The sequence below is a fragment of the Rhinocladiella mackenziei genome (genome assembly GCF_000835555.1).
Source record: "Rhinocladiella mackenziei CBS 650.93 unplaced genomic scaffold supercont1.3, whole genome shotgun sequence".
Taxonomy (NCBI): Eukaryota; Fungi; Ascomycota; class Eurotiomycetes; order Chaetothyriales; family Herpotrichiellaceae; genus Rhinocladiella; species Rhinocladiella mackenziei.
Window position 1 is genome coordinate 2,439,956 of NW_013550602.1, and position 14,338 is coordinate 2,454,293.

Consider the following 14,338-nt stretch of genomic DNA (forward strand, 5'->3'; position numbering starts at 1 on the left):
CATATTTTGGAGAGGTTGCACCATCCAGAATCTAGATTGTACAGCTGTCTCTTCCAGGTTCGTGATCACCTTCGACGCTTTGTTGTCGAGATGAAGTAGATTCTCTGAGTACATCAACGTTCATTTCCGTTGGAAGAGGAGTGATCTCGGTTCTCATCCATTGACTCTGCAGATTCAACTATCCCATTCTCAAAGTCTTCTGGGAACACACAGCACAACGACTCCCACCAGGGTGTAGATGCTGGCTCGTAGAAGACGAAATCCCACCACAGAGAGGTCGACATCGGTTGGGTGAAATCTTCTAATGTGGAGCATCCCTCCTGGCCATGTAAATAAGCCGACGGGCAAACCAAGACCAAAGTACGGTGGGCGCGTCGAAGGAATCCCTACCAGAAGCAGGACCCCAATCACAAAATCGGTATAATCATTGTCGTTGGGTGGGAAGAGAATGGTCAAATCCTCTCGCAATCCTCTTGCAACTTGCCGCCTCACCCCTGCGGCCCACGGTACAGACCAGGCGACCACGTCATTATAGACCATGAGAACGATTCGACAAGTCTCAGAAAGGTCTTTAAAGCTGGGTTTTCACCTCCAAGAATTGAGTAAGTTTTGGTGTCGAAGCGCTAAGGGCTTCGGAAGTTGAGCTGACCCTTTTCTCCCGTTTAGGACAACGGTAAGGACGCGCGGAGTTTCTGAGTGGTTCATCATAGCCTCGAATCTGCTTCCAAGAGCGCTATAAAGCTGTAAAGCTTCGTCATCAAAGGCATAGTCGCCAGTGTTGAGGGTTGTGAAGCTCGATAGCAGCGGGAACGTCGGCGCTTGTGAAATGAATTGGCAGCAACGCTGGGATATGAAACTCCTATCTTGGCGAGTTTTGTTCCCTGACTTGGCCAGTTTGCATCCTCGAGGCGCAGCCAAAGACAGAAACGACGAGGTGGAATGCAATCTGCCTGATACACTCATTCCCCCGGTTGCAAAGGTGGTTCACCAGAGAGATCATCGTTTGAAGTCTCCCGTGCCATTTTCTCACCGCTGTTCATCTCTTCCTTCCTCCGAACGGCGTCTGGATCTCAAACTCGGGGCCCTAGTCTTACCCGCTGAAGATCGGCCGACCTCCTCACATCTCTACCGGCCGGGCCGGTGACAGGCAAACACAATGGCTGACGTCGACGTGAGCCAGACTACATTTGCCCTCACTTAAAGTTCTAACTAACCATCAATGGTGTATAGGGCGCATCTCCGAAGGAGCAGATACTCGAAGCCTGTCGGAGAGACAACGTGGAATTATTCCACGAAGTGCTGGATGACATGAAAGATCAGAACAAAGAACAAATAGCCGAATTCTTCAACACCGCCACAGACACCATGGGAAATCATCTGCTGCACGTCTGTGCGAACTATGGCGCCTGTAAGCAGAGCATCAAGAAACATCTGGGTGACTGAACTAATATCCTTGTTCAGACGATGTGATGGACGAACTACTCAATATTGAGTTCCTTGAATGTGATCCGTTGACCAGGAGGGACAAAGAGACACCAATCCACTGTGCTGTCAAATATGCCAATGAACGAGAGGTCGAATTAGGGCAGGCTATGGCAAAGATGTTGATCGATGCTGGAGGCGACCCCAGAGTCAAAGATGGACACGGCAGAAAACCTGCAGAGATATGTACTCCAAGGACAGAAGAACTTCGCAGCATCCTAATCAAGGAGGAATATGTGCTCAATGAAGGACTCAAGAACGTCGACATTCAACCCGATGACGACGATGGTCCTGGTGGATCTGCCTCAGATTCGGAATGAACTCCTCGATTTCCTGCTTCCCAACCCCGAGTTCAAGTCTTCACCGACCGTTGCAATGGTCTGTGGTGGCTGTCGAAATTTCCCAGCACGTCCCTACCGGCAAGGTCGTACACGGCTCCTCACAGCGCAATCATTCCCTTCCCCGCTGCCCCCGGGCGAGGGCTGGGGTGGGTTAGTGATGAAAATACAGCGCGTAGATGGCTTCCTCTATGATAGCTGTGGTAAGGGAAATTCCCGCTTTCCGACGACAATCGTCTTATGGTCCTAAGGGGCAAGGGGGCCCACTGAAATATGCGTCTTTCCCTAGAGTCTATCCCGTGGGCTCGACTTGCGCCTTTCATGGTCGCGCAATGAGCTCACCACTCATAAAATGATGAAGATTTCATACCTATTCTCAGCATCTAAGTTTCCCCCCTCTGACTTTCGGCTTTTTCTTTGGCCTTCAACGTCGACCTCCACGAGATGATCAGGAATATGGCACACAGCACACCCAGACCATCCAATCCAATGCCCAAATACCACGCTCCTTGATAGCCCCGCAATGCATCCGACCCGCCCGAATTCACTTGCACTTCAACTGTACCGGCCATTCCCAACCCGATGGAAATGCTATAGTTGACCACGGTGTTGACAAGAGATGCGGCTAGACCTTGATGTTCTGGCGGCATATGGTTCGAGAGCACAATGACTCCGGAAGGGAACGACATATCCATTCCCCAGCAAGTTACTAGGGTTGAAACAAAAGTCTGAGCCCAATAAGTCTGGTTGATGGGCATGGTAGTGATCAAAATGATTCCAACCATGAAAGCCAGCATACTAATCAACATGATCCATCCAGGCTGGATCTTCCGTATCAAAATTCCGGTGGTGATCGCTGCCATTGCGCCAGATATCGTGGTTGGGACAAATTGAGCAGCACCAAGCAGGATGCTCTGTTCTCGTTCCAGCTCGAGGAATTGCCTAATGACGCACATCAGCAACCAAAAAAAAAAAAAAAAAAAAAAAAATTCGGAAGAACGGACCAGAGGTAGTACAGCCATATCCCAAAGCTGGCCCATCCCATAGCAATGCACCCAAATACAAGCTTCGTGTCGGCTGTGAATGAGGACATAGGAACAAGCGGGAATGTGGCTCTTCTTTTCTCAAACCAGAAGAAGGCCGCCAAAAATATCACGCCCACAATCAGCAGGACGTAAACATAAACCTTGTCCCATCCCGCAGCGGGACCCTGGTTCCAAGCAAAATTGAACAAAATCAAGCCGACCACTCCAAGCACAGTACCAGGAGCATCCAACTCCTTGAACGTCGCTTTGCCGCCTACCACCGGAATATGAGGTACGACGAAGATCACCATCAGCCCAACCAAGATCAACACCATCCCCAAAGTCCAGAACGCCCAAGGCCACCAAACAAACTCGGTGAAAATTCCCGAAAAGACAGATCCAATAACCGAGCCCCCGGGAGCTGTCGCTCCAAAGATGCTCAGAACCATATCCTTCCTTGGGCCTGGTGGGTAGGTGCGGCTCAGCACCGCAATTCCATTCGGTAGCAACAGGGCCGGCCCAATACCCTGCATGGCGCGACAGAAGGCGAAGAAAACTAACGAGTGTGAGAAGGCAGCGAAGCCCGCGACCAGAGACCAGAGCGCAAACCAGAAATAACCCATCACGAATAATTTCTTGTGGCCGTACAAATCTCCCCAGCGGCCTGCAGGGAGGATGAATGTGCCCACGGTCAATGAGTACGCGGCGGGCAGCCATGAGAGCTGGCCCGGGTTCGTCGTGTGGAAGGAGCGCCCGATGATGTGGAGAGGTGCGATAGACTGCGTGAGGCCCGCTTGTGTGAGGAGCTGCGAGGAACAGATGACGGCGACGAAAAGGATTTCATGCAGACGAGAAAAAGAAGGTGGCTTGGTGGCCGTGGGAACTCGAGAGATTGTCGATGTCAGGCTATGTTGTCGACCGACGGAAAGAACTGTCGTTCTGGTTTCATGACGGGCAAGATCTGTGCTGGCTCTGCATGTTCGGGGAGCGTCTGAACAACTGGCAGTCCGATTGGCTCTCGAGAGTTTCTGGATAGGGCTTTCAGGCGTGCAGACATCAAGATCCTTTTCCGACACCTTTTCGAGATCTGGATTCGGATCTTGTTCTGATGTCCTTGAGCAATCGTCTTTTCGCCGCACCTCGATAGACTCTTCTTTCTTTTCAGACATCTGTGTTGTTTTGTCTCGGCCTCCAATACACAATTGGCTGTTTCCGGGGCTTGAAATTTATCTTCGCTGGAATACGACAAATTGAACCAGGCACTGGAAGAAATGGCTAGGATCCAGGATTCCCGGATTCGATATAAAGAGATTCGGTCTTTTGCCCGTCCCCTCCCTTCGCCGAAGCCGACCGTATATAGGCAGTCCATGAGCTCCACCGTCGCCGCTGAGTCTTATCAGATATATCCGTTTGCCAAAGGCATCGAGATGCGATCTGCACATGTCTGACCGGGTGAAGTTGTGGCTCCAAATGATCTCGAACTAAAACTTTGACAACGACGATGTCATTAGGTGGGGGCAACCGATGTTCGTGGAACCTCGCTAGGTTCTCAGATGAGGGAAGGAGTAGCCATGAAGCAGAGACCGGCTTATCCAAGCAGTGATCCACAATATGTGCCAAACGAAAAGGCCGTGCAGGGGAAATCTCAGGACCCATGGCGGCTGTTGTTCCGCCCAGCCCAATCCGATTGAAAGGTTATCAGGAGCACGCGTTGGTGGCGTCTTCTGTTCAGAATTCCTGCTTATGAATATTGAGATGCGATGTCATTCCTCTTGCAAACGGGTTTTTGAATCGGGATTCAGATCGTACAACAATCTCGACTTAGTTGTGGGCGTAAGTTCTGGTCCGATATCGGCTACTTCACCGATTTCAGCCTCGTCGGGGACCCTTGGAAGTTGGACACCCCCAGATACAGAGCACTCGTGTGAGAAAATAGCAACAGTCTTGCTTTGTTGTACGCGCTATGGAAATGTCCCCTGTTGAATTTATCATCTCACAGTCTCGTACAAAGGCTGAATTGCATCGGCCTTAGATCCGACATCCGAGGGGAGGGCCAAGGCTGTTGTCAATACTCATGGTGAGTCATATACCACCATAGGGGATAGCTCGCTCCTTCGACCCTCACCCTAGCTGAAAATTTATATAGGGAGGATGCCCGACTTATATCAGAGAAATACCTCTTGTTGTTGCTGGATTAACTCTAGATCCTATCACACTGACTGTCGACTGGTCCAGGGAGGAGTTGTACCGGGAGAGTCCAGAGTGGGAGACGAGCACCCACCCTCGGGCTGACAGTTTGTGTGGCCACGGGACTGCTGTGGCTAGCTCCGAGCGTTGCCACGGTCCCTTACCGAGCAAGTCAGTATGAATTCGGCAAATTCACTTCCTCAAATCTAGAGGGTCTGCATCGTTGAAAATCAATAAAGTATCTTTCAATAACGATGGATTTCGAAAACAACGAGAGGTAGGATAATTCACACCCTCGGTGCAGTTGAGAACACCCGTGGGGATTACCGCCAGCATCCATCCGCCTGCTGCATACAGCTGATATTTTGACGATGGCACGGAGGAGAGCGTTCATCATAGGGGTCTTCCATGCTAGATGAGGTATTTGTCCCTCGAGCAGATCTTCTCACCAAGTGCTGTCATGGTCAGTCGTAATGATCATTCTAAACCGGCAAAACAGTGATCTGGACAGTGCAAGGCTCACCCAGTCTCCCACAGCCGCCCAGAGCACCTGTACCAATCCGCCGATTCCCACGGTGAAAGCAATCAATTGTCCGACAGAGTTCATCGAGTTGATTCCAGACACAAAATTCCACACCAGGGTCAGTTCGATAGCGACGATGGCTAGCCCGAAGCCGAAACAGTTAATGGCTAGCAATGATTTCGACAGCCTTTTCGGCGAGCGATCACACGGTCGACTCGCTTCCCGGGATCTGTGTATCGGCAGAACCCGACGGAGCTTTTCTGACAGAATAGGGTGATTTTGCAAGAGAAGGAACACCCCGAAGGGATAATATACGGCCATCATGACCGAAAATGCTTTGTAGAATGAGACTGCCTTATGAAGGCTATGCCCTGAAAACTCCGCAAAGAGAAAGATCGCAGATCCACAAGGTATAGGCTGGAATGTCTTGACACGACCCCTGAACCAAAACCAACAGTTGTAAGATATCATCGCCCCATACACAACAGACAACGATATCAAACGTCCTCTCTTCCACGATGACGAATTACCGTTTCGATTCCGATTCGCCGCTGGCAGCGGGAAGAGGTGCACGCAAAAGTAACCCCCAAAGAACAAGCTGACAAGCACAAACACCTCGGCGAAGAAGACACAATATACTCCGTATTTTGCCGTGATGACTACCGTTGCAAGCGCCAAAGCAAAGGAAAAGAGGAAATATGCCGAATGAATGTCTTCTCGATGGTTGGAAAGGAGGAGGTTAGAAAGCATTGTGGCAAGCCATTGTGCATAGATACCAATTCGGATTCCAACTCCATAGAGATCTGGAATTCCCACAAACCCACATTGGTGGTGGATGCCTTCTGTGTCTCTGCTTACATGTGTGCGTCAGGTCAGAGGCCATCTAGATAGCAGTTAGTGTGATGGAGCTCAATGTCCAAAGCTGCCGCGGAACAAGGCTGAAGGAAACTGCGGGAGCTGTAGGTCGATTTAAGCACCATCATGAAATGTACGCTGAATAATATGCCGCCTATTACATTGTGGTTTCGGGAATAAAACTCGTACTGTTGGTCGTTAGCAAGCCACACCAAACACTGCCCATGCCAAACTGCTGGCCGTCGAGGATGAAACGGCTTATATTCTATCCACGTATTTGGAGTTGGTACGGCTCCCTTTCTACTTTCCAAAGTTTCATCTTTACACTTGCTATCCGAGCAGTAGTAGTTCACCTCACCCGCTAACCTTAGATGTTGTAACCTCGATGGCTCCCTCGATTCGCTAAACACTGGGCAATACCCTCCTCAAACCCCGGTTGGACTGACTTTCGATTGAGCAAGCACCTTGCCGCAAGGTGGAATAAGGCATCGGAGCACTCTTTGAACACATCAGCCTGGGAAATCAACAGAAGCAGCAATGCTTTGAGATGATAATATAATACTCAGAACCCTATGAGAGGACATATTACGGGCAATCTTCTCCTGTGGAGCCGGATGATAATTATTAGTATGATATGCCTATCCCGTTATGGAACATTTGGAGCGCTAAGGATATATGGGAGCTATTAGGGTTTTGCACTTATTTCAGACTTCATATCAAGTAAGGTGAACTGTACTAAACATGAGACCAAGCAGTCGGACGAGCAACCACAAACGCCCATCTCTAAACACAAATCAAACATTTCCTGGGCACTGAACGACCTCACCACACCCCCGTGATGGTATTCTTATATGCTAAGTGAACCAAAGTCTTTGGGTTGAAGGACTTGGCCTATCTCGTCGCCAACTACCACGGCGCCTCTACGGCATCAAACTCTCCGTCGGCAATAATCGCTGTGTCGTTCGGAAATACACCTTGCTCGGATGACCCGTCTACGCTGACAGCCTTGGTTGTCATACAAGTCATCATGTCGTATATGTCTGCAGCTTCAGGGTCGCAGGTGTCAGGGTCCGGGAGAGTGCTGTTGGCTGAGGTGACAGCATCATCGACTCCAATCTCGACAGGTGGATTGCTGAGATATTGGTTATTGAAATCGTTAACTAGCCCAGAAAGAAATGAGTTCAGACTCTGGACTAGGTTGTTGAGCTTGAGGCGAAGCGCGGTATCCAGGAAAGGAAGAGTTCCCTCTATCGGTGTTATTCTGTGGTGCGGGAACCAGTAATGAAACGCCACGTCGTTACAGTAGGTTGTGTCCACGTTGAAAAAGGCAGGGTAGCCTGTCATATAGAGCTTGAAATCGGTGCGCCCAGACTTGATAACTGTCTGCTGCAAAGCTTGAAATAAAGCTGGGTAGAGTTGGTTACCGTTAAGGATCCCAATGACATTCTGAACTGTCTTGTCACAATTCCCAGAAAATTTCGGCCCACCCCACCACAGAACGAAGGCATTGAGTAGTCGGAAAACTTCAGGTCGTTGCCGCCAATAGATACTGTGGCAATGTCAGCATTAGTTGGGTTTTGCCATTGATCAATCTGGGGACCGATATCCGCAACTGTAGCCCCGGAACAGGCATGATTTTGGAAGTCAATATTTGCAACGGTGGCCGCTTACTGATTTGGATAGGAGAATTCCCCTCGACGGCAGCCGGACCTCTCTGTCGTTCCTGTCCCGATTCCCGCTACGAAAGAGTCTCCGAAAGCGACATATCCTGTCTTAATTGGATTTGGCCGAGCTGATGTCGAGGTATCTGGGCTTCTAACATCTAGCAGCCCATTTCTGCTCGAGACATCTGCATCTAGCGGTACAGCAAACCCTTCCCCTGTCCACATAGCTTCTGATGTACCTCTGCTTGTTGGTGTTCAGCAGCTTAGGAGTCAATTGGCTGCGACTTCCTGAGCTATTGAATGAATGTTCTCGAGCTCGTTAAGAGCTTTTTCTAGCAGATATCCCGAAACATCTAATGTCTTTCTTGCGGAGGATATGACCTCGACTTAGGTTTTCGATTTCAGAAGAACGTTTGCTTTGAAGTTACTCCGTAGGTCTGGATGATTGGATGTTCGAGGTTGAGTGTGAATATCATCCCATATTATATGCAGTCAAGACATGATCAGATTATAGCGCTCACCTCGAAGACGACTCCTGACTGCCCCTGACCTTTCAAGATCAGTCGCTGAGACGGCAAATTTAAAGATGACATCGCAACCACGATACATGGCGACTTTGCGGTCGCGGATGTGAACCCACATTCTCACACATATATCGAAGAAACAAAGAGCTTTTCATGGTTTGCGAGAGTCGATGGCGATACCTTCTGTATCTTGATATCCGTCAACTGGTACTTCCAACTTCGAATGTGTTGAGGATTGTCCATTCAACGAGGTACAAGGCACGCTGTGCTTCCAGTACCGTTCCCCCGGCTGGCCGATGTCGATGATCACAGGCTAGAGCCAGAAGCAGTTTCAAAGCCATCCATCCGAGTGTGAACAGTAGTTTCATGTTTCCACCGGCGAGGCAGAACCGAGTCTGGGATTTTTTTAAGATAGATGGAAAGGCACTTGAGACGTCCTTGGCCCTAGTAAGCGCGCTGTCCCCGGTTGCGAAAATGGCTGTGCGGCTGCGAACACCCAAGTACTAGTGGCTGGTTGAAATAATAAGTATACGTTGCCTTGCAATTTCTCTCGTCGTCTTTCTTTCCAAGCTTATGTTCTTAGTCCCAAAAGGTTGCCTACCTATTTAGCAAATGCCATATCTCACCGGTGTCTCTGCCGGTGATGGTATATTATCAATCCCTCCATCCATAATGAGGGAGCCCCCAACATGCCGCGACCTGTGTAAACCGAAGATTGACATCGCGCTGAATACATTCGATGACCCTCTCAATCCATCATATCCGGGCTCTGGGCTGATGAAAATCCAGAATCCTGTTGTTTGCAATCATAATATCGTACATGCCTCAGATTTTCCGCATTGTCAGTCAAGGCAGCACGTTTGGCATTGCGCCTAATTACGTCATGTTCCACTACCTGTTCGCCGCGACACAGTTTACGACGATCCTGTTGCTCTCTTGTGCACACTACCCCGTGATCGGGTGTGTTCGGGAGAGGCAGCTTGTGGGACTTGCGGAGCGTCCTTGGGCCTTACAGATCATGGTGCAATGGTCTGGATCATTCTCGCTGTAAGCCCGGTGCAAAATCTCGTTCCTTTACCTATTCCACGACTAACTGCGCTCTTTAGGGCAATTCCAAACTCATCGTTGGCTTTTGTATCTGTCATAGTCTGATCTGGGTTGTTCCTGCCATTTCGATATTATTGCAACCCGATCCCGAAAGCTCTATGGGATCGCTGACCTTTATGGGACTGTGCGACATGATCTGCATCTCGATTTCGATCGTCCTTGTCACATCGCAGTTTCCATCTCAGATCAAGAGATTATGGGGAATGGACAATTCTGCGCTCAGCATATCATCGCTCAGCATATCTACATTCGCCAGCCAATGTGTCATCTTCATTCTCCTAGGATGAGTCGGTACTGTCGCCTCGGACCACGCGGGAGAGGGTTTAATCGAGTTCCACGGCGTTTGTACGACCCATTCACTTGGTATTATATCAATGCTTGGCCGTGGCTGAACAACGTCATCTTCGGCCTTGGGCAGGGCGTTCTCTTTGCCATATTCATGTATCGAAAATTCGCGGAGCCACTTGGCAGAGTTCATCCTATTCCTGAAGGACTTAGTCCTAGCGAAACAACATGGCTTCTTGATTGATGCCTAGGGGCTGCTGGCTCACCGTTCGGGTCAAATTATCAGGTGTCTCAATCTGAAAACGAGACCGGCTTTTGTGAAGTTAGACAGATCTCGGCTCAAACCGTCTTTCAGATCCCTGATACAATGGCCTTTGAAGAAGCCAGTGCCATTCCCCTTGTCAGTTTAACAGCTGCACTGACTTTATTCCGAAGGCAAAGCTTTGCGGGCCCCATGGAATCTCGAGGCGGTCGCCGAGAATGGGAAACCATTACTTGTGTACGCAGCCACGACTGCTTTGGGTGCTTACACTCTCAAACTCGCAAAACTTGCGGGGATCGGTCCCATTATTGCAATTGGCGGAGGGAGTAGCGAGTACTTAAAGAAGTTACTCGGTGGAGAAGACGTCTTCCTGGATTACAACACCGGTAGAGCAAAGCCGAAAGAATCAGCCAACCCTTCAGCAATACCGTTGAGACCTCCAGGGATAACTTCAAAGGGATGGCCCTCATATTTCTCTTGCTCTAGCAATTCTTGGACCCAGTTGAAGAACTTCTTCGACACCTCCATGCGCTTCTTCTTTCGATTGCTGCTTTGGCATGCCAGGTCTGCAGGTGCCCCCATGCGCGGTGCCAACAAAAGTGTAGAGGATTTGCACACCGCTAGGAATGTCTTCCTCGTGGTACTTTTTGGCTCCTGAGAAAACGCTGGCAATTCCACTCCCCAGCATCTGGCTGACATGCACCCAGCTATTGTTCTCATCATATCTATCAATGGCATTTGTCAATTTCCACTTGCGATCCTTCACAATTTGATTGGCCTGAACCGACTGAAAACCGGACATGCCGGAGGTGAGAAATTTGTCTGCCGGATTGCATAAGTCTGAGGGAGGATCATTATTGCAAAAAGTCGAAATACTGGAAGACGAGAGAGACCGCTCTGGGTTGCTGCTTTACATGGCAACCGTAATGGGGGAAGTGAACGTAAACAATTGAAAACTGGAAGAGGATCCATTTTATGTCTGCATGCCAACATTATTTCTTCAAGGAGGATGCATTCATTTCGCATTTAAGCAATATCCACATTCTTGCTCACAATCTTCCGTGCCCCGATCTTAATCCATAGATCGAACGCCTCTACCGTCGAAGTCGTCGCAATAGCTCGCGCAGGCTCCCTCACGACCTCCCGTCACAATCACTTGGACGGCGTCTAAATGCAACAGAATCCTTCGGCGGCTGACATCCTTCGTGAACTGACTTGGGAAATAGTACAAGGTTTGGCTGCGCAAAAAGAGGATTCATCGGAGGGAAGGACTGATAGCCAAACCGGAGGCCTGCGGGGCTGGCGCAAAATACTTCGCAAACGGGACAGAAGTCCAGAAAGGCATACACCTCCTCCTGTAGGAAGACACAACCGCAGGCTCTTCTGGCCAGGAGCTTGTCTGGCTCTCGCCCGACGGACTTAGCCCTTCGAGAAAACACTGCTGTCTTGACTGTCGATACAACTCGACGAGCGCAAGTATGCCGGGGTCAAGATAGTAGCAGCGATGACGAAGTAAGGCACATAGATCACACCCGCTGTTCCTCTACCAGCATATCAAGACCACCTCTTCTAAAATAGTCTGACAAACGGCACGCAAACAACCACTGCGGCCAGGCTGCCCGCAAAAAAATGCCAGCCCTTAGACATGGTCCCGCAGGTGGACTTCCCGCATTGCTCATCTCGCCCAGGACTACGAGAGTATGATTAGAGACGGCTATACCGTCATTCCCGCCTTTCTCGCCGCCATTACTGACTCTATGAGGTCCTCAGACATGGAGCATGGCGAAACTACATTGCAAGGAGCAATATCGCTCTTTGACATGTGTCTAGAAAACGCCTCCCAAAAATAGTGGAAGGACAAAGGGAAGGTGATACAAACAAAAACTGATATGATGGTCTGTACGACGTCGTTGGAACTGGGCTACAAGAGCTCGAAGACGATTTCGGGAATTCAGGAACAGGACAGCCCCCACTCAGGAAAGCAACTGGTTGGTGTGGCATATACATGGTGACACAACTGGTCAGAACTGAAGTATTGTCCGAATTCGCAGTGACAGAACTAGCCCTCCGCTGGTACCTACGTCTTGTTCACTGGGATTTTGGAGACTCTGTCTCAGATTCACTGATCGAAGCTCACATCAACACTCCGGATCCGCCAGGCGCTTTGCTTGAGACCCCCGATGCCATAATGGGATTTTCATGTCTGGAAGATTGCTGCGGGGCGTAAGGTCTTTGGTAGGTCTGGATAAGTATCGGACGTCGCCGTTGGTACAAAGAAACGATGATCCATTTGCCGTTCTGCCTCATTTCTTCAGCTTCAAGCCCTTTCCCCATGCTACAAGGGTTGGTAGCATGTTGGACGATAGGAGCGTTGATGACGTTTGTGAAGCGTTCTACGTTGAAGCTCTATTTTGCGGCCGAGGGGACAGATACAACTGATTTGAGAATGGCAAGGACAACTGTGTCGAAAGAAGTCCCCACACCAGCGAATGTTCAAAGAGATGTGGGATTCGCTCAGGAGGGACTTGAATATCATGTATTCCCTCTCTCGTGGCCATAAGGCCCCGGCAAGTAATCGACGGCCTTGAGAGAATGTCAGGGAAGGCGCAGATACGCGTCGAGCTTGATCAACATCTAAAATGTCAGAGTACCAAAACTACCATGCCGCTCAGATCTTCTTTTGCCGCCTGTGTCATTTCTTGATGAATGATTGGGGAGGATGGATTACGCTGCTAAGGGAGGGGAAAAAAAAAGATAACGATTTGCTACTCTAACCTACAGAAATCTATAAAGTATGGCAACAAAGGGTGCGAGATAGAGATACAGATCTGGAAACGCCGTCAGTGAGACCGTTGTCCGAAGGATATCGGTGGTGTGAAGGTCTGCAGGGGTGGATCGAAAAACGTCTTGGAGCCCTGAAAATGGAACCCGCTCCATCGTGGCTCTGTGCACAGGAAATGGCAAAAGTCCCCTTGTGCGTCGTCATTTCAACGGGAAACAACTTGACAGGAACGGAGTAGAGTGAAAGAAGCCTCGGCGATGACTCTGAAGTACACGACGACGTGCGATTTTGAATACAGGAAGGTCGGGCGCAAGATGATGCCCGAGGGACAGGAATCGATAAGGTTGATGGAAAGTTTCGATAAGAGCAAGTCTGAAGTGCACGGAGAGGATGGGTCTGAGGACGAACTAAGCCTGCTAGAGTAACGGTTTCATGTAGTAGCAGTTGAAAATGAGAATATGCTAGTGTTTCAGCGCCCTTGCAGTCGGCTGGTGTCCGTGGTGCATCTGGCCACTTGCCTGGCTGATAAGGAAGCATGGTGCGACGAGACAAAAAAAAGCGCTGTGGGCGGAGTTCCGATGACGAAGGCCAGATTTTCTTGTGTGGCAAGGGTGACGAATGATCCGTCCACGTTCAGATGCACAAAGGCTAGATCAAAGGTAAAATATGTAGAGCCAAGACGCGCGAGGATGAGTGTTGAGCACTCAGCAGTAATATTGAGCTTGAAAATTGAGAGCAACTGAGGACTGCGTTCTAGCCTTGCAAGGTTCACTGCGGTATCGGCAATCATAAGATAGCGAGGCCAACCTTGCGGTGGGGCTGCCAATGTACGTACCCTGATGAAAGCTAGGGAAGCTGGTCTGGGAGAGAGCTTTTGATTGACCGATATCCACTGGTAGACGCGGATAGCTGGTTGCGTATACCTCAGTAGATGGATAGCGGACTGGACCCAGTGGGGATGATTGAAATGGGCCAATCAGCATTCGTAGATCTGGTCTTGGCGGGCTTCTTCTGTTCTTTGACCACGTTGCTCGTCTCGTCTATCGATTCCTTTGTCCATCACCTACTACTGACTACCTGATTCCTCACTCCTCCGTATCAGCCTCTACAGAACTCCCTCTCTACCTTCCAGCCTCCATTGCAATGCCAATCCATCTCTCTCCTGCTTCACGTTCTTGGCCCGCATCCAGCCGTTCGGGCCTTAGTACGCATGTGCTTTACGCGTTCAACCCGTCTCGATCAACCACAGTGGCCGGTAGGATGTATCCCCCGTTGTTCCGTTGTCATGCCTTTCCCCACCGGTG

At 49.8% G+C, this 14,338-nt stretch overlaps 4 protein-coding genes across 4 annotated transcripts; 1 reads left to right on the top strand and 3 right to left on the bottom strand.

The window, feature by feature from the left end:
- Positions 1-1,156: 1,156 nt before the first annotated feature.
- Positions 1,157-1,802, top strand: Z518_04404 (uncharacterized protein; the record flags this gene model as incomplete). The annotated part of the gene is made up of 3 exons (XM_013418110.1): positions 1,157-1,171; positions 1,231-1,408; positions 1,462-1,802. 3 exons carry the CDS (start codon positions 1,157-1,159, stop codon positions 1,800-1,802), a joined length of 534 nt encoding a protein of 177 aa, XP_013273564.1.
- Positions 1,803-2,203: 401 nt separating this feature from the next.
- On the bottom strand, positions 2,204-4,014 carry Z518_04405 (uncharacterized protein; the record flags this gene model as incomplete). The annotated part of the gene is made up of 2 exons (XM_013418111.1): positions 2,204-2,762; positions 2,825-4,014. The coding sequence occupies 2 exons, from the start codon at positions 4,012-4,014 to the stop codon at positions 2,204-2,206; spliced, it is 1,749 nt and encodes a 582-aa protein (XP_013273565.1).
- A 3,302-nt stretch (positions 4,015-7,316) lies between these two features.
- Positions 7,317-8,299, bottom strand: Z518_04406 (uncharacterized protein; the record flags this gene model as incomplete). Its single annotated transcript, XM_013418112.1, has 2 exons — positions 7,317-7,959; positions 8,082-8,299. The coding sequence occupies 2 exons, from the start codon at positions 8,297-8,299 to the stop codon at positions 7,317-7,319; spliced, it is 861 nt and encodes a 286-aa protein (XP_013273566.1).
- Positions 8,300-10,627: 2,328 nt separating this feature from the next.
- Positions 10,628-11,054, bottom strand: Z518_04407 (uncharacterized protein; the record flags this gene model as incomplete). Its single annotated transcript, XM_013418113.1, has 2 exons — positions 10,628-10,818; positions 10,871-11,054. The coding sequence occupies 2 exons, from the start codon at positions 11,052-11,054 to the stop codon at positions 10,628-10,630; spliced, it is 375 nt and encodes a 124-aa protein (XP_013273567.1).
- Between the last annotated feature and the right edge of the window lie 3,284 nt (positions 11,055-14,338).